The 25,497-nt window shown below is 44.7% G+C and overlaps 1 protein-coding gene across 1 annotated transcript in view; it reads left to right on the top strand.

Annotated features, from left to right (window-relative positions):
- Positions 1 to 25,497, top strand: part of RIPOR3 (RIPOR family member 3) — a 150,100-nt gene that overhangs the window by 55,423 nt on the left and 69,180 nt on the right. Inside the window, exons 2-3 of the mRNA XM_054980599.1 lie at positions 17,175 to 17,302; positions 25,175 to 25,321. Of these exons, the coding sequence (XP_054836574.1) occupies positions 17,202 to 17,302; positions 25,175 to 25,321 (248 nt within the window). The 5' untranslated portion in view covers positions 17,175 to 17,201. The remainder of the gene's footprint in view (positions 1 to 17,174; positions 17,303 to 25,174; positions 25,322 to 25,497) is intronic.

Genomic DNA, 25,497 nt, shown 5'->3' with positions numbered 1-25,497 from the left:
TGTAGGCAAGTAGGCTCAACGCAGACTGTTCAATCAACAGGTGTGTGTAGGAGCAGAGACAACACAACTGATCCCACTTCCCCCTCTTCATAGTTAATAAAATATTTATTTAAACACAGTCTTTCTCCCCTACGGGGACCCAGAGCAGCTTACATCATTCTCCTTTCATTTTATCTTCACAACAACCCTGTGAGATAGGTTAGGCCAAGTGTGTGCAACTGGCTGTAGGGCACCCAGCAAGCTTCCCTGGCAGAGTAAGGATTCAAACCTGGGTCTCACAGATCCAAGTCTGATACTCTAACTGTAGTGATGATGAAATAATTCTGCTTTGGGATAATATCACGGGTAAGATGTCTCTCTGGGAACCAAGATCAAGATAATCTAAACAATGGTATTCCCCATTACGATGTATGGATGTGAAAGTTGGACAGTGAAGAAAGCTGACAGGAAGAAAATTGATTCATCTGAAATGTGGTGCTGGAGGAGAGTTCTGCAGATACCATGGACAGCCAAAAAGACAAATAAATGGGGACTAGATCAAATCAAGCCTGAAGTCTCCCTAGAAGGTAAAATGACAAAACTGAGACTATCATACTTTGGTCACATTATGAGAAGAAAAGAGTCTCTGGAAAAGTCAATAATGCTAGGAAAAGTAGGAAAAGAGGAAGACCTAAAACAAAATGGCTTGACTCAATAAAAGAAGCCTCGTCCTCCAGTTTGCAGGATCTGAGCAAGTCTGTAGGGTTCCTAATAGGACGTTTTGGAGATCTTTCATTCATAGGGTCAGCATAGGTTGGAGGTGACTTGACAGCACACGTGCGTGTACACAGAGCAAGAGAGCAAGCCTGGAGTTGTTCTTTAAAGCAGAAAGTGGATCTAAGAGTAGACTACATGCAGCCACTATAGCACACTATAGCACAAAAAGACATTCTGGTTTGTTCCTGCACCTTGAATAATATGTAGGAACCTATTTATTAAAATATTTCTGTACCACCTTGTTTTGTTAAGAATGGCCTCAGAAGCTTTTCATGTCCTGCCGATAGAGTTGGATCACTTATTCATTACTCCAAAACACACAAGCGTTAAAGAAATACTTGGAAGAGTTGGTTCTAGAGAACGCAACCTTACGAAAGAGCAGTCTGTGGAGGGCAAGCAATTGGCATCAGCTCTCAAGAAAAAGCAGACAGGAAGGTGGTGGAATAGGGAATGGCAACAAGCGCATGAGTGTACTCCTCCAGATCATCATCATCATCATCATCATCATCATCATCATCATCATCTTGTATAATACTTGCATGTTTTGTTTCTTGTATGCTTTCCATATCCGATATATGTCATAAGCAGGGGCGGTGCAAGGATCTGCTGCGCTTGTGGCCGGCCGGCCGGGCGCCCCCACACACACACGAGCGCGCACACCAGCCTGTGTGATGATGTCACGCGTGATGTCATCATGGGAGCGCGTGCTACCGCCGGCCCGATTGCTGTGGCGGGCAGCCTCCGAGCTCTTCCGCTCGGTTGCCTGCGCTGCTGCAGATGCCTGCCCGCGGTGGCTGCGCCTGGCCGGGGGCTTGTGCTGGCGGCGGCAGCGGTGCGGGGTGGGAGGGATAGGAGGCTGGTGCTTTGTGGCGCACGCTCCCGCCCACCGCGCCTCCTCCGGCGCTCCCTCCAGCACCCCGCACCTGTGGCCACCGCCTTCCTGGCCTTAATAGGCACGCCGGCCCTGGTCATAAGCAATGCAAAAAATGGAATTATAAAATTGTAAAGTAATGCAGTAAGAACAAGATGAAGTAATTGGGTTGACTTCATAAAAGCTTCCTTGATTCTGTTAGCCTACAGCTCTTTATAAAAATGCCTTCCTAAAAAATTCTGTTTTATGATGTTTGCAGAATGACAGAAGTATAAGAAGACTTTCTGACCTCAGGTAGTCCATTCGACAAAGTGGGAGCCACACCAGAGTATGAAGGCAGAGGCCAGTGATGAACTCAAGAGATCTTAAATCCTTTGCTGCCAGAAATTAACCTACCCCAGACCAAATTAACTGCACAGATGGAGTTCGGCAATACATCTTTGGAGGTCTTCTGCTGATCTCCTCCCTGGGAGAGAGAGACATGAATTTGAACGGAGGCCAGATTCTTATATAATTAGGAGCAGTTGCAATGTGTTTCAATGTTTCTTTGAAGACTAGTAGCCTTAATTCTCAACATGGGCAATGTGTCCCATGCTTGTTTGTGTGTGTGCGTGTGCACGCGCGTGCGCGCATGCGTGCACACACACACAGTAATCCCTGGGATCCTCAGGTCTGTACAGAAACAGACAACGTGTTACACCTTCCACTAGCATAAATGTTCCGTGCTATCATTGAGAGAAAAGGCAGGGAGGGCAAAGAGTGGCAAAGAAGCCAACAGTCTGTTTATTTTGTGTTAAAAGGTCAGTGCAGTGGGCTTGGGATGGAGGAGGTGAATTTGATTAGTTCCGGAGGCTGCAGCATGCACTTCCTTTGCCTTCCTCTACCCGCACCTTGACTAAGCCCTTTAGCAAAAGACGCATTCAGTCTCTAATCACCAGGCTTGCCAAGTGCCTGCAGAGAGAGAGAAAAAGTCTTGTCCTTTTAGTAGAGGTGTAACGGGATATTAATTACCAGATGATATTTACCTCCATGCCATGAAAAGCTTTAGCTGCCCATTTCTACACATTAAGCCTCTGTTTACAGGCCATTTTCACACTGCTTACCGGCTACGGAACATTCCGAGCTTCCGGAATGACAGCGTCTTCCTGGCACGACTTTGCGCAAGAACAGCAGTTCTCGTGCGAAATCGCGCCAGGAAGTTGCTGTCGTTCCGGGAGCTCGGCGCGATGTTCCGTGGACAGTAAGCACTGTGAAAACAGCCACAGTGACAGGACACTTTTTATCCAGCACCTGCTTTTCCTTCTAAGGGTGCTGCCTTTTAAACTTTTAATGCCAGTTTGATCTGCATCAGTTATTAGGGTTTGCTATTTACCTCCATACGATGAAACGTTTCAGTTGGTCACTTCTGCGCTTTACTCTGTTAAAGGGACAGGCTATTTTTCTCCTAGCCAGCTGACAATCCCAAGTTCTTTCCCATGCCCACATCCTATTTGGAGCATACGATCCAAGACACACATGTTAATGGTCCTGATGGACTGGGTAATCGTACACATGGTAGGAAACAATCAACGAAGTTTATACTGCTTGTGGCATTCATTGTCTGTGAAGATGACAAGTTTTGTTTTGCTTCAAGAGCCTGCAAAATTCTTTTCTAACTCGTGGAAAAGCAGCGTGCAGAAGGGTCCCCCCCATTTTTCATATTTTCATATAAAAAGAGATGAAAATGGCCTGAGTGAAGCATCGCTTTCCGTAGAGTACGCACAATGTCTCCTTGGTTCAAATAGGCTTTGCAAGTTTGCAGGTTTTGTGTTATTTCAAAGAACGCCTGTTCACCACGGGCAAAAGCATACACTCCGCAAGCAGTGGCCCTGTTTTAAGCCGCCTTCAGCTCTCTGGAAAATCAGTGCCCTCTTTCCAGCCTCGTAGTGTGTCTGGTGTTGGCTGCCGCACTTCTGATTCAGTGCTAAATCATGGGACAAGCAGAGTACCATGCTCCCGTGTGAACATGCCCCCTTGTCAGAAGTTGCCTGCAAATATTCTTGGAGCATCAATGAGGGGCCAATGGCCTCCTTTCCCTTCCCTTGGATGTTGACAGTCAGAACACCCACCATGTCAAGTTTCTAGCTAGAAAATAAAAGAGTCTCCAGGAATTCATCTCTTCCCAACACATCTGCTGCAGTAATGGGGGCAATAACCACAAGGCTAAACCTTTTATTTCTCCTTTTAATTACTTGTTATGCAATGACCTCCTTACTGAGTGGCTTGTTTACTTCAGCTCCCATGAACATAGTGTTAGAATGATTTTTCACAGTATTGCACAAAGCTACTTTGTGTGGGCCTTGTGGGGACATCCCACTAGCTGGGGCAGGCCTACGGGGCACCGTGGGCAATAGATCCTGCTGTGTTTTGGGACTGAGGTCCTTCTCCCCCCCCTTTTTGTACTGCACCCTCCCTCATTGCTATGACCAACCCACATTATGCAGACAAGTGTGTTTTGTAATGAAAAGCAATATTCGGGAGGCTGCAAATGTGATCGGAGCAGTGACAGTGGGAAAGGGATATTTAATCCTTTGCCCTCCAGCTGTTTTCTAATAAAGATCACCCTCCCCAAACCACACTTTGCCCGTTGGAGAAACAGCTAGGAAGGGGCAATTTTGATTGGAAAATGGCTGGTGGGAAAAGGATTAAACTACTTCCTTGCCTCTGTGCTTCCATGATCTCCCATGCCAGCTATGGATGGGGAAAACACCTGGAGATTTGGGGGCAGAGTCTTGGGAGGGGAGCGAGCTGAACAGGGATGCCATAGAGACCACCCTCTGAAGCTGCCATTTTTTCCAGGGGAACTGATCTCTCTAGTCTGGAGATCAGTTGTGATTCTGGGCGAACTCTCCCACCTGACAGATGGCAACTGTACCCTTATTTTTATTTACTTACGTCATTTATAGTCCGCCTTTCTCACTGAGACTCAAGGCGGATTACACAGTCTGAGGTTAATAAATACAACCAGTATCAAGTAAGTACATTTCAATACAATACCATAAGGTAAACATATACAAGTTTAAAGACATAGCATTAGCAAGGATCCAAGACAGTAGAGATACTGAAGCAAAACATAATCAATTCTAGGACTAACAGTAGACAGCTTATTTAAAAAATTCAAGCCTGTTGGGACATGGGAGGACATATTATTACCTGCCTCTTGCATTTACTGTCTGTCTTTGTTGTCAAAGGAGTCTCCTGCATTCTCCATTTGCTGTTTTGATCCTAAACCAGAAGTGTTGGAATAGAAGTGCCAGGGGGAAACATGCTCTGGAGTCCACCTGCATCTTCTCCGGCTCCTTTTCCCTGGAGGAAGGAGGAGCCGGGAATCTGGACTCCATCAGCTGCCACAGTCCAGGAGCCGCATGTTTCTGGCTGTGTGAGAAGCAGGAGGTCCTGGGCCCATCATTCCACTGGTTTGGCTTTAGATTAGAAACTGAAGGGCAGTTTGTCTCTGTGCAATCGCTCTGCTATTTCCTGTGCTTGCTTTTACTTTTTGTCACTTCGTTGGCTCTTGCCCCCTCTTTTTTCCTCTCCTCCTAAGCAGATGAAGCTCTTGAGGTCAGTAATGTCTAATCTGCCTGGCAGCGGCTGTCCAGAGCTTCAGGTGGAGCTCTTCCACATGGCCTACAACCTGATGCCTTAAACTGGAGATACCTGGAACCTTCTGTACACAAAGCGGGCGCTCTGCCACTGAACCACAGCCTCTCCCTTAGCCTCCTCCTACTGGAATATTTTTTTCTCTGCTGCCTGTCTACTGTGCTTTATTTTCCAGCCTTAAAAGACTTTTGATGTCTTAACGTTTTTTCTTGGTTTCCCTCCCTTAAGATTTCTCAGCGTTATTTTTTTTTCACAAAGAGAGGGAAACTTCCATCAAGCCATAACACTTTTATGAAGATGCCAAGCTTGATAAATCATGCCTTACCTTGCCTATTATAGCTTTCTGCCAACCCCTTTTCTCTATTGTGATTTGGCTACGTTTTCGTTGTCAGCCTGCAAGTACGGAGCTGTAGTTTGTCATTCTCTAATAAGCACTAAAATAAACCGCTTTGCAGAGATTTAATGAATAAGGTCTCTTCAGATTAATAAAATAAATGACAATGTATGCAAAGATACAGAGTCTGGGGTCCTTGTATTGTGTTGTGGAAATGACAGAGATAATCTGAGAAAAATAATAATAATAACTGCACTTATATACTGCTCTTCTAGACAGATTAGTGCCGCACCCAGAGTGGCGAACAAGTTAGTGTTATTATTCCCACAATGCAGCTGGGGCTGAGAGGAGTGGCTTGCCCAAGGCCACCTACTGAGCTCATGGCAGTAGTGGGTAGAGTAATGATTTGTGCTATGGCAGCTCTTAAGCTGCCTTCCAGTGACTCAGAGCAGTGAGCTGTCAAGGTCAGTTTGTGTTCTCTGACTGGTATTAGCTCCCCAGGGTATCAGACAGATTACCTACTGTCTGATAACTGTCATTACTGGGGACTGAGCATTCAGCATGCAAACCAATGGCTCTACTACTGAGCCACAGCCCCCTGATAGTACTGTACCCAGAGCCATCTGAGTAGAAGAAGCTAAATTCAAGAAAAGCCTTGAAGAGGTGTGTAGAGCAGTCTAGTGTGCAAGAACTAGGGGACTATAGTGCCTTCGAAGCAAGAATAAGAATAATAACAACATTCGATTTATATACAGCCCTTCAGGACAACTTAATGCCCACTCAGAGCGGTTTACAAAGTATGTTGTTATTATCCCCACAACAAACACCCTGTGAGGTGGATGAGGCTGAGAGAGCTCCAGAGAACTGTGACTAGCCCAAGGTCACCCAGTGGGGAATCAAACCTGGCTCTCCAGATTAGAGTCCCACACTCTTAACCGCTACACCAAACTGGCTCTACTGTCTGTTGAACGTTTATAAAAGAAAGGTATTTTTAACAATGTATTGGTTTGATTCACCATTTTCTTTCTTCCTCACCTGTATGACTCTGTGGCACGAGGTATCTTCCGTTGGAGGAATCCACAGGCACTATTGGAGCACAATAGTAGGCTCCGATCTAGCATCTTGCACATTGCCATTTGGCAAACAGTCTTCTTAGCCAAAATCTGCTTCACATCATGGTAAAACAATCACGTTCATATTGTATTAAGTCCTGGCAGATGTCTGAACTTTGCTAATTAACCACTTCTGAAAGCATTTTTTCCAAGAATTGGTGATCTGTTTTTATAATTGTAAAATCATGACACAACAATTGATTAATTATAAAATGAAAACCGAGGTATACGTTCTTCTTAACCTTGTTCAAGGCTGGTGCCAAAATAGGAACAGACCAAGACCCTGCTGACATTCCACTCTAAGTGACACTCTGAATACCAGTGATGGGGACATGATTGGAGGACACACGTCTCTGCTAGCGTGATGATGTCACTTCCAGGGAAGTTTGGGAAGTGATGGCATGTAGTGCTAAGAATCACTAGAAATTATATGGTAAAATGATAAGTCTTTCTAATGATTCCTACCCACCATTACTTCTGGATTTTCCCTGGAAGTGGCTTAGGTTTTTGTTGTATTTCCCTCTTGCTGCTGCTCAAGAGGCAGCAGGTGATGAAAACTCAGGGTAGGTGGACAACAACACGGGGAGTCTGGGGCCTGCTTGTGTTACTTTTGAGGGAATGTAGCCACTGTGTGAAACAGGATAGGGGATTGCAGGGACTAGTGGTATGACCCAGTATAGGTGCTCTTACATTCTTAACTCTGTATGTGTTCAGAGGTACTTTTACATTATTTCCAGATAGTTACTGTTCTCTAACAAAGGTGCTTCAAAAGAATCACCCACTGTGAAATTGCTGAATTAGAATGCTTTAAAGAAGTTCTAGACTATTTTCCTTCTCAGGTCTCAGGTGAATAAGAAACCAGAGATTTCTTATTCACTTTAAGTGGTAATATCTTGTCTCTCTCACCCCTTTCAGATGTTATTTAGTTTCACTATATCTCTGTAACTTACTATTGTATGTGCTTATCTCGCATTAGATTTTATATTGATCCTGTGTTGCTTATCTAACAACATTTGGGGGTGGCCTTCACCCATTCTGAGTGAACTGATTACTCTCTTTACTAGATCTTTTAATCTGGCCTTTCTTTGTAACATAAAAACATCAATGTAATGGTTGTATACTTCAAAGCATTTGATGAAGTGAGCTCTAAGTTGTGGAAGTTTGTGCTGGAATACATTTTGTTAGTCTTTAAGGGCAATGCCGGGGATCCCGTTTTGGCAGGATATCTCCTCCCCCAGAGTAGTGGGTTCTTGCTGCTGTTTCATGGAACAACAGAAACGGGGGTGGGTGGGGGAGAGATTGGTGTCACTCTGTGATATCACTTGTGGCACAAGTCTGGAAGTGACACCACTATATTGGGGCGACTCTCTAGAATTCACCCACAACTCTATGGCTGTACTATATAGTTTCAGGGGAATCCTGGAGCATCACAGCAACACTGTGATGTCATATCCAGGTTCCCACAGGAAGTGATATCATGGTGTTGGCACGACACTGATTGTCATGACTCTGCCCCCTGTGTCTCCCGAGGGGTTCCCACTGCTGGACTAGAAACCCCCAAAAGGTGTAATTGGATTTATTTTTTATTTTACTTACATGAATTGTTGCTTCAAATATCCCAAGACTCAGCTCTTGTATTAAATCCAGATTCGAAAACTTAGCCTTGGCAAAAATTAAACTTTTCCTCTCCCCCATTCCAGTGTGAATTAAAAACATATTTTTTCCCCTGACCAAGTGGTCACTAGAGGAAAGGATTAAAATGCTATTAACACCCCTTCAAACACATACATGGACAAGGAAACAATTAAAAACAGCAAATTGGGGAAATAAAATGGCAGGGAGAGGAAAGGGGGTGAGAGCTGATTGCATGCAATTGTTCTATTGTTATTCAATCTGTTGTTATTCAATCTTTTAAAAATCACCTCTCCCCTTTCTGGATCTCCTTTTGGTTCACAAAACTGCCGTTTAGAAGTATACTTTCTGCAAGCCCCAGAGATAGCTTTGATGAAAAACAAAAGCTTCCCTTTTCCTACTGCAGTCGAAGTCCATGGTGTCCTGTTGCCACACCTTCTTTTTGGCAGTGGGAGCTCTGAAATATCTCCAGCTTCCTCCTCTGCTTTTATTTGGTATGGAAATAGATGTGTGAGAGACCAGGGCATTGAATAACCTCCTAGCCTTGGGTGGGTGTGCGGAGGGAAGGGGGAGAAAGAAGATGGGTAAAAGGAGGAAGCAGGAGAGTTTACAAGCTCAGATTTTGTGTCTACCATGAATTCACCCAGCGGTCTTGTGCCATGTGCTAGGAGCAGACTGGTTCTTTAACTTACCGGAAAAGTTCCTGGTGAGTCACTTCCCTGGAAGTCTACTGTAAACCAGGAGCAAGCTGAACCAAGTGTCACCCGTGGAGTAAGTAACGCCATGGGATTTACTTGGCCTGGACCTGCAGACACTTCTTGGCCCATCTTGCTGTGGGGCGGTAACATCTCCGTCCTCTCCTGCCAGCAGAAACAACTGGGATTTTTGAGTTGAAATGTGGGCATATTCTTTCCCTTCTGCTTTCTTATGGGGAAAAAGAGCCTGATAGTAGCTGAAAAACAAAAGTTCGAGAGAATGGCACTTCACTGCTTTTCCCGGTTACCCACCCCAACGGAGACCAAAGTAGAAGGCCTTGCGATCTTGCTTTTAGGGTGCAATCACATTTCTTAGTGGGAGAGGCACCTGGAGGAGTGGAGCAGTGACTTCTTTGGCCTCTGGGCTCTGGAGCACGAGGGCATTGCATTCTGCTGCCTCCAGTGCCTCCCTTTGAAAAATGAAAGATCACTCCAGTCTCTAGTCTAAGAGCCAAGCTACAAGTGACGCCTTACACAGGTTGGACACTTGTCAGCTTCCCTCAAGTTTTGATGGGAAATGTAGGCATCCTGGTCTTGCAGCTGTAATGGAGAGCCAAACTGTAAAACCAGGATGCCTACATTTCCCATCAAAACTTGAGGTAAGCTGACAAGTGTCCAACCTGTGTAAGGCGTCACTTGTAGCTTGGCTCTAAGGCAGCCTCCCACTTCTCACCACCTTCTCTTCATCCTCAGATTGAGGGGTCTGGTGGAAAGGGTGGACCTCTGACCGAGGAGAGACCAATGGGGCAGATTAGGTCATGGTGGTGCAATTGCTGGCGGTGGGAGCTGGAGGGTATTTTGTCCCTGTAGGCAGCCTGGCTTAGGTTGACAACATCATACATGTGTTGCGAAGCACAGGGAGATGGAAATGTGGTTGTTAATTGGCCTTGCTTCATAGATACCTTTTGATTCAGAAATCTGATACTGCCTTCAATGGTTTGAGGCTACAGAACTTGCACATTCGTGTTGAGACGTTTCTCTTGTTGGCACAAGGACAGGAAAGGGAAGACAAGATAGTTGCTGTCAAGCATCGCACATCCTGTTGATGGCTCTCACTAACCACCCTGTACCTTAAAGGCTTGGTTCTGCTTCTGCCTCAAGCCAGCAGCAAACGACCAAAGGGTCGTCTTACACCCTGGCAGGAATGTGACTTCTAGGAGACTTATGATGCGGGAGGCTAGATTGGAGACCTCAGGAAGGGAAGATTTTGTCAGGGCAGAGAGAGGAGATAAATTCCCTTGGCACAGAGGGAACAGGGTCCATTTTGGCTGATTCCAAGTGAAGATAGCTTACCAGAAGGAGCTCTGATACTGGGCTCCATCTTGGATAGCAGCCATTGCTATGTAGAGGAGACACAGAAGGCAGCCCAGGCAAAGATAGGGTGGCCAGCTCCAGGTTGTGAAATTCCTTGAGATTTAGGGGCTGGAGCCTGGGGAGGGCAAAGTTTGGGGAGGGGACCTCAGTAGGATATAATGTCATAGAGTCCACCTTCCAAAACAACCATTTGCTCTAGGGGGACTGATTTCTATGGCCTGGAGATCATTTATAATTCTGGAAGATCTCCAGCTACCACCTAGAAGTTGGTAACCCTAGGCCAAGACTGCTAAGGTAATGGGGAGCTTTTTAAACACTGTAACTTTTAAATTTAAAGAGCCTGCCTTGGAACAAGACCAGCTAGGACATAAGTAGGGCTTAGGGACAGGCAATCGCATGTTTGTACCTTTCTTTTGCATCCTTTGCACAATCTGTTGCTGTGCAGAATATGTGCTTGGGCACCCGCTGAGTGCCTAGATGCCTTGGAGAGCTGAAATGGAACAAGGTTCACAGGTCAGTGGGCTCATTCATAGTGATCCATAGTGATCCATTTTTCTTTAGTGTAACCACTAGGCTGCTTAACTAAGGAGTGGATTTAATCACCTTTGTGGTGGTGCCCTGTGCTTTCCATTCTTCAATTGTAGCCTTTAATTTTTCTGCTACGGACTAGGGAATCTTCCTAACCCTATGGACATCTGGGCTTTTTCATTTATTATTACATTCTTTCATTTTTGTTCCAGATGTAACTGTTTGGTTTTGTTTTTCATCTACTTTGGATCACATTTTCAGGGATTGTATTCCTCCTGACCCCAGAGATCCTTCATTCCAAATTCCAGCAGATTGGAGAAAGGATCCTGGTTTTATAGGCAATTTAAGATACAACTTATAACAAAATATCTGTTTTGAAGATTTATTGATTCATTGAATGCTTCCTGTTTTTCTGATGACTGATAAATTGCTTCCTATCACACAAGAAATGCCTTGGGAATCGAAATGTGTACTTTTTGTGGTAATTGGATAAGCAGTTTTCTGGATGCCAAACTATTTTATTTGATTTGCCTTATTTATTAATTGCAAGATTTTCTTGGAAGCAGATCAGGACGGGAGATGTAGGTAGGGAGTATATTGCGCCAAGGGACCGAACAAGGTCTAGAAATCCTATTAACAGGAAGATGAAATTTAGTGCATATTTCTGAACATTTATGAGGTCTAGAGTTATATTTGCCTTTTTCTTTAAAAAATGCACTCTGAACATGCACACACAGAATATTCTTCCCAGATGCCATGTACAGATTGTTTTTTCTCTCGACTTTGAAATAATTGGGCTGTATTTCCATTAAAAAACCATATTCAGGTCCCTTATCTTGTGGTTCTAGATGTCATGACTGTGTGTGTGTGTGAGGTCGAAGTTACAAATACTGCATGCGCAGCCTCCCAACAGGGGGCTATTTTGGGTCAGGAGGGATGGCACAAGGGAGATTGAATCCCTTTCTCCTTTACACCACAGTCCCAGTCTGAATTGGGCCCTGCAGCGCTTGGGAAATAAGTTTCCTGCACGTGCCATCTGCCTGAGGGGAATGCAGGACATATTGTATAGTTTGGCCTTGTGAGCCAAGCTACAAGTGACGCGTGACTCAGGTTGGACACTTGTCAGCTTCCCTCAAGTTTTGATGGGAAATGTAGGCAATGGCATCCTGGTTTTACAGCTGTAATGGAGAGCCAAGCTGCAAGACCAGGATGCCTACATTTCCCATCAAAACTTGAGGGAAGCTGATAAGTGTCCAACCTGTGTCAGGCGTCACTTGTAGCTTGGCTCTTAGAACTGCAGTATTTCAGAACAGGTTTGATGTAAAGTAACATAGGGAGTGGGTGATTTAAAGTGGAGGAGTGTTGGATGTAGGTTTACCAACTCTGGCAACCTGCCAGGAAGATTTGGGGGTGGGGGTGGGGAAAGCAAGTTGATGTCAAGCCAATATGAAACGTCACTTCTGGCAAAAAGCAGAAGTGGCATCATGACATTGTGGGGAAATGGCCCACGTAGCCAGGCATATCTATTTTTCACTCTGGATTTAAATATTGAGAATTTTGCTTGAATGAGTGGCAGTATCTGGTCGCTTCTCTTTCTTCTAAAAGACTGAGGTTAGATCTTTCATGCTTCCATACAAGGTCACAAAAATATCCCCACAACTTTGGCGGCGGCGGCAGCAAGCAATATGGCAGCAGACTAGAACAGTTCCCCCAACCCCCACCCCCCTGCTTGCTTGTCGGTCCTCCTTTCCTTTGTTGTGTTTCTGCCGAAGCCCAGCTGTGACAGATATCACAATGGGTGTGACCGCAGAGTGTTTCCCCTCCCTTTCCCCCAGCTGTAAAGCTAAGGTGCAACTTGGCTAGAAAAAAAGACAGAAGCCCTTTAAAGGGCTAAAAGGAAAAGGGGAGGAAAAGCAGTGCTTAGCTCCACCGTCTTGAAGGCAGGTGTTAGCTCTGCTGCCTTCCTCCCCCCTGTACCAACTGGGGGCAGAGTGTTTGCATGGATACACCCACAGCCACCTTGTGGCTCCTCTTAACTCAAAATGGAGGACCGCAAGACATGCTCAGAATGAGTACGTCTGGCAAATGCTTCCATTTAAATCCGAGGCGTCCAGCATTCCATGCGAGGAGAAACCCCTGTGCGGCAGCTGCCCTGATCTTTATTTTCTGGCAGCTGTGGCGGGGAGTGCTGGAGACATTGTTTCTTGCCCTGTCTTTGCCGCTTGGACTGAACATCCACGTGTGTTGTGCTTTGTGAGAACACCTAAACTATATGCACACGCAACATAGGGAGATGCCGTTCCCCCAAGAAACAAAAAGGTCAAAGTGATGATTGGAAATAGAAGAAGGAGCTGAAGGAAACCAGGCTTGTTGGAGGATACCAGCATGACTCAGTCTTAATTCACAAATGAAAGATGTTGTGCTTCGGGAGCAAAATGCTGCAAGTGGCCAGGATCTGGATCCAGATGTGGTAAAACAACATTGGGCAACTTGGGGGGGGGGAATAAACAAGCGTCCTATACAACTCTAGTGGCAGTGTGTGCAAGCCAGTGCATGGGTCCAATTACAAGCCTATGCAAAAGGCTGCCAAGCGGACTAGGGGGATGGGGAATGAATAGTCTGACTTCACCCATTTCTCCCTGGACAGCTGAGCCATTGAGTGAACATTGAATGGGAGGCAAGTGCTTCTGTCTTGCTAGGGGTATGTGCCTGGAGCCGCTGAACCAGTTGCCCAGAAATGAAACTTGCTCCGAGGCCAAGGATCTCCCCCCTCTTCGGTTTTCAATAGCTGCAGTGCTGTAGAGTTATTACAAGCAAACACAAAGCAAAATAGGTAGGTAGGGGCCATGGCTCAGTGGTAGGGCATCCATTTTGCATGCTGAAAGTCTGTATGTTTATCATTATAAGTATCTGCTGCCTTCCCTCTTTCTCCCAGATGTCCTGTCTTCATCACCTCCTTCTAGTTCCCTTTGGTCCTCTGAGGCCTTCTCTCGACAGTGTTAACGTTAGGTCATCCGTTCTTTGTCAGTTCCTGTATGCTGGTTTCTGCTTCGGGGCACGCTGTTGGAGGCATGGAGCAAACTCCCAGAACCTGAAATTAGAAGAAGAGCTGCAGGTGGCCTGTGAAAGATCCATATGAGGCTCACGAATTGCAGAGTGAGTGCTGCCGGCACGGAGCAACCATCACTGTTTGACTTGCCCTCCAGCACCAAGAGAATATTCCTGGCATGGAAGTTCTTCTTCCAGTGGAAGCAATCCATGGATTTGTCCACTCTACTGATTACGGCTGCTGTGAGAAGCAGCAGCTATGATCTGGTGGTGGAAAATTCCACATATTCTGTCTGCAGTTGTTTCTTTTTCAAGACTAAGCCTTTATAGTTCCTTCTGTTTCACCCATGGGATTTGCCTTCTACACCCTTGTCTCTATAGTTCTTCTTTTAATCCTTCACAGAAAGCAATAACCACAAGTATTAGGGCTGCAGGTAAGTACTGGGCGTGTGCCTCAGTGGTAGAGCATCTGCTTTTTGCATGCGGAAGATCCTAGGTTCAGTCCTTGCGGTCTCCAGTTAAAGGATCGCAGGTGGCAGGAATTGGGAAAACCCGTCCTCTGTCTGAGAACTTGAAGAGCTGTTGGCAGTCAGAGAAGGCAATAAGAATAGTACAATGGAATTGCATAAATACCACGGGTTGAAAGTGCAGATTTGAGAAGTATTCAAGCATGTAGTGATTAAGACAGCCAGTTTGGTGTTGTGATTAAGAGTGGCAGGACTCTAATCTGGAGAACCGGGTTTGATTCTCCGCTCCTCTGCTTGAAGCTGTCCAGTCACAGCTCTCTCAGCCGTACCCACCTCACAGGGTGTCTGTTGTGGGAATAATAATAACACACTTTCTAAACTGATCTGAGTGAGTGTTAAATTATTCTGAAGGGTGGTATATAAATCAAATGTTATTATTAGTGTCAGACTAGAATCTGGGAGACCCAGGAAGCTGAAGGACTCAGGTTTAGGGCTTGGCATCTTCATCTAAAAAGATTTCACATAGCAACGGCCAGATTTTGTCAGCCAGAGAAGATAATGTCATACAGAGTAGATTTTGTCAGACAGACTGATTCAAATTTAAGCAACTTGTTCACTCCACAGATTTTACCATCTTGGGCCCTTATTCTCAGGTGTTAAAAGTCTCTCCGTGGCTTTGCTTTTGCAGGAAGTTGATGACGAGCTAGTCGATTCCTTGTCAATTACTCTCTTCGATATGATGGTGGTTGCGGAAGTCCAGTCCCTGGAGTGGCAACAATGACTATAATTATCAAAGAGAATCCCCTGACCTGGGGGGGGGGGGTTGTCAGAGGCTTGCAGATACGAGTTTTTAAAAAAGGCTGTTATGGTTATTGGTTTTTTTCCTATGGATGCTACTCAAGGTCATGGGAGTTTTTTTTAAAAAACAGAATCGCTCAGTCTGCCTTTTAGGGTGCAGGAGATCATTGGAGGCATCTGCAAATACTTGGAGGTTTTAATTTTTTTTTAAAAAAAGGTATTGTGTTATGCTGTGCTTCTCAAAATTAAAAAAAAGTTAAAACAGGGTGGGTGGAGAATTCTGGGGGTCATATAATCTCATGGGGGGGCTTCAATGCACATCAGGTATGAAAGTGAAAATGTTGCTAAAATGGGTTGTCTACAATCACCATGGCAAAGGCGATTTCACACAGAATTGCATCAGCAACCAGTCTACCACAGAAAATCAACCTTGTGTGGAAGCTGCACAGACGGAGTTTCAGTGCAGGGACCCTGAGGGCTCAACTATATCTGTCCCTTAGATCATGACAATTGAACAGATTAGATCTGAGCATGAAGTGCTGATGTTAGCTTGGGGCAGAGTAGGAATGGTGGAGTTACTGTTTGTGGAACACAGCAGCCAATTGCAACCACAGATTTGACAGAGGATGTTTAAATGGCCTGTTTGTTCTGGAGAGGCCAGTGAGGCAGAAAATGTATTTAGCAGACGGACTTTTTCTTCTATTACTGAAACCCCCACAAAAAGCCTAAAGGAAATGCAGTTGACACGCAGCCTTTGCAGCATTATCCCATAGGTGCCTTTTTAATGGCAATAGCATAACATCATGTCTGCATGTAAATGGTGAGAAGGGACAGTTTTTCTGGAGGGGGAATTGTCTTGCTACTTATTATTTATACAAAACTCTACAGGGATATATGCTCTGCAAAGTGCATAGGCTTTAAAAACGTCAATGCTGAACTGAAAGGGAAAAAAATCCTTCGGAATGTTGTCAAAATGATACTGGTATTGGGACGTGTGTGTATGTGTGTGTCAGAAAATACTGCTCATCATGTAATCGCAAATAGGTTTACTAGGAACCTGTGCCGCTTTTATAACCCTCTTGGTCACAAAGTCAACAACGGAAAATATATCTCCAGATACTGCCAAGATACACAATATTGGTCTGGGTCTTAAGCTTGTTTTAGGCACTTCTGGTTTTATTTTAAATCATTTATATCTCCCTAGTGGGGACCCAAGGCAGTTTACATCATTCTCCTCTCTTCCATTTGTCCTCACAACAGCCCTGTTAGGTAGGTCAGGCTGAGAGAGTGTGACTGGCCTAAGATCACCCAGGGAGTTTACATGACAGAGTGAGGAATCGAAACCAGGTCTCCCAGATCCTAGTTTAACACTTTAACCCCTACGCTCGTTGCAGAAAGGGAGTAAGGCAATCTTTGCACATTCTTTTATCTCACTCTAGCCCCCCCCCCGACCCCATCATGTTCCTGGGGGATCCAGTGTCCTGGAGGGGGGATGATTTGAGGGGGCATACATGAGTGTAGAGAGACTGGATGTAAGAAAGTTACCATTTGTGCAGCTCCATGCTGTGCATGCTATTTAGAAATCAAGCAGTTGAGTTTTTTTGAAAAAGCATAGAAACATAGAGTTAAAAGGGTGTCCCAGGGTCATCTAGTCCAGCCCCCCACACTTTGCAGGATTTCTTGCCCCCTGCTCCTGGTACATCCCCAAATGTCTGCTGAAATGCTTTTCCTTGCCTTCTCCAGATCCCAGAGAGCTGTTGCTAGCAAGAATAGATAGTTAGACTAGATAGACTCGAGTGTCTGACAACGTAAGGGGGATTCATATAGTCATTGATAGTCCCTAGTTTTGGGTGTATTCTCGTTCTGTATTCCCAAGTACTATCTAATCCTTTGACTTGTCTATTTTCCTTTTATTTCTAGAGGTGATAGACCCACTAACCTGGAACCATGTCGGTGAAACTAACTTTCGTTTCTCCTGCTGATGGGGGAAGAATCAGTAGGAGCTGCTCCTTTGCTGGATTCAGCACTGCACACAGCCGAAAATTAGCGTAAGTTGCAGTTACAAGCACTGACTAGTTCTTCCCTCCTCCAATTCCTCATGTATTTCCTATTATTTAGACATGACACACAGGCTAACCATTCAATCTGGCTCTACTATTTTAATTGCAAAATTGCTCTTCACACGCTGAATTTTCTAACTGCAGAATTCGATATTACTGTACAGGGAACCATTTGGGGAGGAGACATTTATCTCCATTTCCTTAAGCAGCTATTGAAAGCAACTGTCTCTCTCTTAACCATGCATTACAGCCAAATCCTACTCAGTCTCATTAAGCGCAACAGGATTTACTCAGGCGAATGACAGCTAGTGTGGTGTGATGGATAGAGGGATTGGGCTTGCATGAAGGAAAACACAGTTTCAGATGCCCAGATCTGTGAAGCTTATGGGTGACTTTGGGCTCTCTCTAACCAGCCTCCATAGAGATGTCATGAGGATAAAATATGAAGGGGAACTATTTGTGCTTGGAGGAGGGACATGGTAAAATAAATTGTGCGCAAGCTTGGAGCCTTGTCACTAATCATAACATGTATAAAGGTATAAATTGAACAGACCAAAAATGTAGGGTCTGATTAGACGATATGTTAAACACAACTAGTGATTAATGTGTGACCTGGCACTCACCTTAAAAATAGCTGTATGTGGGGCAAATCAGCTCCCAAGTATGTGTGGTGGCAGGCGGGGCTTCATCCTTCCCTCCCTTCCCCCCTGTGTGCTTTTGCTAGCAGAAATGGGGCGTGGGGGTGGAGTGGGCTGTTCATCTCACTACTGGTTCCATGTGTCTCCTAGAAGACCCAAGAACGAAGATCTTTTATACAATATATGTATGCCAGCTTTAAATAATCTTGTAGAACATTTGTTATAGACTGAGAGAGACAAATGAAGTGTCAAGTTAAAGCACAGAACATACTGATTTACGGCGGAAAATAGTAGTTGTGCCCATTTCCCTCTCCCCTCCCTCCAAATCGAATGAACCCATCAGGAGAAAATGAACCTGAGGAAAACACGAGCTGCAGATTTCGAAACCTCTGGTGCGATGGCCTTTAAGAGTTCTGGCTAAAGTTTATTGCATGAGAGTCCTTAGCCATTGGTATTAAGGAATGTTTATGAACATTCCAGCTTCTCAAAAGTGTATAAACAATGGCCAGAAGACAAGGAGCGATGGGAAGACCTTTGTGCTGTGAACAGGAAGAGGATCAGTAGAGAAAGCATTAAAGAGCACGGTTACAGTGGTGGTCATCCGTGTGTATTGTTACAATGTGTGTGAGGTTCAGAAACAGAATCAGTAGAGTAGCTAAGACACAAGGGGGAACAGGAAGTGAGGAAGAGACTGGGGGAGTTTGACTTGAATGAAAGAATGGCAGAAAACTAGAGGGCCTGTGAAGTTCTAAATAATCCTTCATGTTGTTTCCCAGAATGAAAATCACTCCTTCATAGATCCTTCATAGTAGCTTTTAAGTCCCAGTAGGGGAGAAAGATACAGTATGCCAGGCTGTGGCTCAACAGCGTGTAATACTGTGCCTCTGAGAGCGCTCGTTCAGCGGGTAAGAACTTACTGGTGATCCCTAGCCCTAGGGAGGCTCGTTTGGCCTCGACCAGGGCCTTTTCGGTCCTGGCCCCAACCTGGTGGAACTCTCTGTCTGAGGACGCTCAGGCCCACCAGGATCTTGTATCATTTCGGTGGGCCTGCAAGACAGAGATGTTCTGCCAGGCTTACGGTTGAGGCCAGCGTCAGGACCATCGTTGAGCCTCCCACCGGTCTCCGGTATTCGAGTACAGCTTGTGTGTCTGTCTACCTCCTCTTTGTATGCTGGGGGCAGGAATGTGTAGCCAACTATATCAGGGTTTTGTATATATATAATTTTAATTGCTGAATTTTATTGTAGAATCTGCTATGTAATTGTATTTTATGACTGTCGTACCCCGTCCTGAGCTCACTTGTGGGGAGGGCGGATTAAACACCGAATAAACTAAACTAAACAGTAGAGCATCAGGTTTGTATGTGGGAGGTCCCAGGCCCAATCCCCGACATCTTCAGTTAAAGGGATCAGGTAGTAATTGATGTGAAAGGACCTGTAGTTGGGATAGCAGCTGCCAGTCAGAGTAGACAGCACTAACCTTGACAGACCATGTAAAGTGGCAGTGCCATGTGTTGAAAACGAAGGGGAGGGATTGAAATGATATTTTGATATACACTTTCCCTGGTGCCAATGCCTGGTGCCCACAGTTGTTTTTATGGCTAAATTACATGCTTGGAGACTGAAGTTCTAATGATGGAACTCTTATGTCAAGCGCAGTTTGGTCCTGTCTTTGAATAGCACGTGAAACTGGTATGAGTACTGAGTGTGAGCGATGTGAATTGTTGTGTATCGGGAATGAAAGTGGAATAGACCCAGGTTTTGCCCAGCACCCAAACACATTGAACATTGCCAAGCTACCCAACAACCAGCAAAACACGGAAAAGACACTCTAATAAACTAAGCTGAGAGACAGGAAGAAAACCCCCAACCGAATCGCACAGTAAATTGAATAAACAGATCATAGCCTGAAGTACATAGTGGGAGTTCTTGCAAGGAAAAATGCAACCATGAAAAGGAGTCCAAAACAGCTGTTTTCCAGGACGCAGTCACCTCCAGCAGGGCAAGAATGCTCTAAAGAAGTGAGTTTACATTTCCCTGAAGGTTATTCAGTTACTTTCAGCTGTAAAGCATTTTTTAAAAATAACAACAATTGGGTCTTTATGTGCTTTTCTGGGGATGGGGAGATTGCAAAATTCAAGCACCGTTTAACTAGGAAAGCGGCCTTGCTTTGCATATGATGATTAAGCACCATTTTTGTGAGAAAACAGATGTGGTTGTTATTTACGCATACAGGGCAATGTTTATTGCAAGAATGTCAAACTCAATGCATTTTGAGTTTGAACCTGCGGCAAGAGATAACAGGCACAACAACAGGCGTGCTCAAGCTGAGATAGCTTAGCATTGCGTTGGATTGTGGTCACAGTCCATGTTTTGTTTGGTAGGATTTGTACAGTGCAATCCTAAGACAGAGTTATACTGGTCTAAGATCATTTACTTCATTGGCTTTAGATGGGGTGTATATCTGTTTAGGATTGCGCTGTTACTTCTCCCATCCAATTTTTCTCTGATGATTCACTGGCTGTTACCCAAGTTGTACCCTGGAGAGTAATGCAGATCTTTATCTGAACCACTCCAGTTTATTGGGGCCTGGATGAGCAGGTTTGGCATGAAGCTTGGCACTGCCAAGGCCCAGAGAGACCACGTCCCACCTCAACTGGAAGTGGTGGAAGGACTTCCTGGTGGCCTTGAAGGAAACAAAAGAATTGCACTTTGCTGCCTCCTCCAGGCGTAGAGATTCTCACCTGATTTATTCTGCATTTGTAAATGAGGGGAAACCTCTATATAAATTAGTTTCTTTCTTCCCACTATATCTGAATAAGTGAGCTGTGTTTCATAGAAGCCCACACTGGAGTGAGTGTTGTTGGTCTTTATGGTGTCATTGGAATCCTGTTTCATTTTGCTACATAGACTAACATGGCCACCCCTCCCCCTCCCCCCTGGAATACTCCAGTTGCACCCTGCAAGGCTTGTATTTAATTGTATGATTGATTATTGATGTGAACAACTTTGAAGCAGTGTGATTACATGTTTTTAATAGATACAAACAGGGCAATCAAAGGTGAATTCTGGCCATGATCACAGGTATGTGGAGGGGCAGGGCAGCATAGGACTGGAACTATTCAGGCTGAGATCGTAGTGGGGCTTATCCCCAAGGAAGTGTGCGTAACTGTATCGCCCAGTGCTAGGCATGCATTTTCAGAAGCGAGCTTCACTTATATCAGTGATTCTGGCACAGCAACCTTGCAGTGTAATCAAAGTATGCTTATTCAGAAATCTTAGTGTGTTTAATCAGGGGTGTTCTTAGTGATTCTGCAGCCCTGGGCAAATGTCTAGAATTGAGCCCCAGAATCACTGCCCCCCCATCACCTCCTCTCCACTGGGACCAAGAAAAGGGCAATCCTCACCCCATGCAAGCCCGAAAAGTGCCTGCCACTGCTGCTGTCAGGAGCTGATTGTCCGAGCTGCAAACAGGGTGGACACGAATGATGGCAGCTGTGGGCTTCTGGTCTCTGTCAGAGGAGGAGGGTTGTGGCTGGTTTGGGGGCCCCCACCCAGTGCGGGGCCAGGGCAGTTGCCCTGGTTGGACATTGACTTAGACCACCCCTGTATTTAATGAAACGCCTAAAAACTTGCCCATGGGATTGCATCATTGATTGTTAGATCCTTTCTTTCAGGTCCTTCCTAAGCATGTCTACTTGGAAGTAAGTCCCATTATTCTTAGTAATGCCCCATCTTTTCTCCCCCACGGGGACTCAAAGTGGCTCATATCATTCCCTTCTCCTCTGTTTTATGCTCACAACGACCCTGCGAGGGTAGGTTGCGAGTGTGTGACTGGCCCATGGTCACCCAGCAAGCGTCCATGGCAGAGCAGGGAATCGAACCTGGGTCCTAGTCCAACACTCTAGCTGCTACACCACACAGGCTCTCAAAAGAACTGACTCCTAGGTAAGTGTGCACACTTACTAAGCAGAAAGTTCCATTGAACTCAGTGGGAGCTTCCTCTGAGTATACATGTTTAGGTTTGCACCTAACTTATTTGTTCTTGGAGATGGTAAATTGCATGTACTCATCAAGTGCACCATACCGTTGAAGCTGCTGTCTTAAATGCACTTACCTGAAAGTAAGTCCTGTTGAAATCAGTGGGACCATTGAACAAAACATGTTCTAATTTTTGTTATCCTAGTCCTGTTTTTGGCTGTCCCCTGCTATTTGATTGCCTTGCCTTACGCACAGCAATCTGCCTTGCATCTCAGTGAGAAAGGTGGTCTATAAATAAAGTGAATAAAGCTGGTTGCGATTGGGCTGCCATCTTCACAACAGATCACAGAATCTCCCTGGTGTATCCATAGCAGGTGCCGAGTATCATGTTTGTTTTCTGATTGTTGGATGGGTGGAAATCTAGATCACTACTAGCCTAGGAAAGAGCAGAATGCCTTTAAGGAGGGAAGACTGGCCTTCTGTAAAGTATGCATATAGTTAAAAGGGGGAGTGAACAAAAGCCAGGTACAATTAATCAAGTATCCCAGGAACAGTAAGGGGAGGAGAGGGGATAACTGTCAAAAGGAGACGGCCTTCAATGGATTTTTCAAAGGTTTCTCCTGGTTGTCTTTACTAATCTGGAAGGTGAGCAATGCTCAGTAGAGCAATTGTTCTTTATGTATGCACAGGGAGTGCAGTGTTGTAAAGGATACTTAGTGAGGGTTTGAATGGGTTTTAAATTAATGCAACCTGTTCTGTCCTGTATTTAAAAGGATAAAAAGAAGAAGAAGGCTTAACGGGGAGGGCAAAAGTTTAAAGAGCTTTTTTGATCTCCTAAAGACAGAAAATGACTAAGCATTTAGAGAGAAGTTGAGACAAGGAAAGCAAAAGCTTTTTTTAAAGGAATGCTTGGAAAGGTGGCCTAGCAAGTTCTATCTTTTATGAAGAAAATAGCCTGTTTATATTTTTCCTCAAATACTGTGTAGCGTGAGCCTATCGATGGAAGTGTCACTGATTTTAATGGGCTTACTCCAGAGTAAGCATGCATAATATATTTCTGGATTGTTCAAAGCGCTTCACATCTGCCTTCATATTCTTTACAACAGCCCTCTAAGGTAGGTTAAATATTAATTATCCTAATACGTAGTTAGAACCTTGAGTGACAGCAGCTTCCCTAAGTGTTAATGAGAGAGATGAGACTGGAACCAAGGACTTTTTCTGTTTACAGATCAGGTGCTCTGCAGCCTGATCCTATGCATTTCTACCTGGAAGTAAGACTCACTTGATCTGATGGGACTTACTCCCAGGTAAGTGCATATTGTTTTAGCCATTGCACCAGGATTGTGTACCTGCAGTCAAGAATGCATTTACTTGTCCATAAATCTCAATGTAATCAAGCATCTGGACACACAAAAATGTGTTTGGAATTAGATTATTAAATCTGTAGAAACCACCTTTTTATGTACAAGAAACCCAGTTTTAGTGGCAGGACTGGTAGGTTAGCATAGGAAAAATGGAAGATCGGCTTCAGGTGATCAAACCGTTCTCTTTCAGACTCCCTTTGAAGCTGTATAATGGGATCAGTAATGGCTGGCCTTGCAAGGGTGTCATAAACAGTACAAAACCTTGTGTGTACTCAAGCTGTAGCCCGAAACTTATTTACGAGGGAGCAAATAACAATGATCTTAAAGTGGGGCTTCTGTCTAAGTAAGCATTTTTGAGGTCATGTTCCATGAGCGTTGTAGAAGTTACTATTGAAAGTAAGGGCTGATGTATTCAAGGGTAGCCCGTGGCTGCACCCCTGAGACTCGGGGTAATCTCTTTGAAGTTAGTTGTCATGTGAGTGGTTTGAAAATGACTGTTAGAACATGCGGTTGTTTTCAATCTTGCATTAATTTTTGAAGAACATGTTGCATTTTGGGACGGCTTTTTTCTTTGATGTGTATAAAATTCCAAGCCATCTCACCTGTGGAGTTCACCTTGTGTGCAGAAATGCTATAGCATCAGGGCTGTGCCCCATGGGTGTAAATATCAGCATGGGGGAGGGGAAGTGGATGGAGGAGGGGGAAGGGGGTGTCCTCATACAGGTTTTTTTTTGTATATGAGGATGTTAACACTTTGACGACATCTTTGGTACAATCTTATAGTATCTGTATCTGGATGTAAATCCCACAATGCCTAATGGCGCTTACTTCCAAGTAAATGCATATAGGATTTTTGTATAGTTCAGTGTTTCCTCCGAGCAGGCTTGCTTGAGTTGGTTCTGAGTGGTCCTGCTTAGGATTGCACTGCAAGGCTACAATCATAAGCTCATTGCATAAGGAGTGTCCTATTGAACACACTTTAAGTTCCATGGCAGCAGTATATGTGCACAATAGAGGGCTCTCTAGGTGCAGTCTGGCTTGCTTTACTGTAAAATAGTCCTCATTATGACCTGATATGGAGTCAGACAAAAGCCATGCTTATTAGGACCAGAATAACATAATACAGTGCCTAATTATGTAATATGCTGGGAATCTCCTGTAGGGAGCACCCAGCATTTTTATACGCACTAGTCTGATTTGGATTGGGGCCACATTGTGAAGGAATGGAGCACTGAAGCCTTCTGCCCTGTACCATTTTTCCCGATCAAAAAGCAGCCCTCTGGGGAGACACAATTTGCCCATTGTGAGCTGCATATGTATTGGAGGTCCATCAAAGCAGGTCCATCAGCGCTCCCTGGGGCCATCTTTGATTGGCAAAATGGCCATGTGCCTCCTCCCATCTGATGCTGTTTTACAGATAACTTCATTTGTAGGGGATAACAGAGTGATGGGGGTGATGCTGACCCTTCCAACATTCTTCCCTACAAAGGGTTTGGAAAAAAGTATTTGCCAAGAGAGCCAGTGTGGTGTAGTGTTTAAAGTGTCAGATTAGGATACAGAGACCAGGCTTCAAATCCTCTCTCTACCGTGGAAGCCAGCGGAGTGACCTGTAGGCCATTCACATGCCTCACAGGATGATTGTGAGGTTAAAATGTGGGAGAGGAGAACAACATAAGGTGCTTTGTGTCCCCGTCAGGGATACAGTTGGGGTATAAATAAACAAAGTAATATATTATTCCACAGTTTGTAAGAGATTTTGGAATATGACCTATATTTTTATATATAATGTAACCTGTTACATTCAAGAGTGATGAAGCAAAGACTATTAAAAGCTCTTAGTTAGTTTTATCATCACTCTTTTGATTGTCTTTCCTACAGAAAGTCTCTCAGCAAAAGTTCAACAAGGTCCAAAATGTCTGTAAAATCAGCCAAGATGTATCCTTCCCTTCAGAAAGGGGCAGTCATCTGGGATCCCAAGCCGGAGCAAGTAAAGAAAGTCTTCGAAGCTTTAAAGAAAGGACTCAAGTAAGCATCTCTTGATTTTCTTCTAAAACTTCAGTATGTTGAAATTTGCACGCACTCGAGCCCACCTTGACCATCATTTATTTCTCACCATTGGTGCGCGAGGTGCTCTGTCTTGGAATAAGGAGACAGGGTAGCTTGTCTGTGCTCAGAGGGTCTGTGTGAGCTTCGAATGGCCC

Source organism: Eublepharis macularius, chromosome 5, assembly GCF_028583425.1.
Source record: "Eublepharis macularius isolate TG4126 chromosome 5, MPM_Emac_v1.0, whole genome shotgun sequence".
Lineage (NCBI taxonomy): Eukaryota > Metazoa > Chordata > Lepidosauria > Squamata > Eublepharidae > Eublepharis > Eublepharis macularius.
This window is presented reverse-complemented; position numbering and strand designations above follow the sequence as displayed.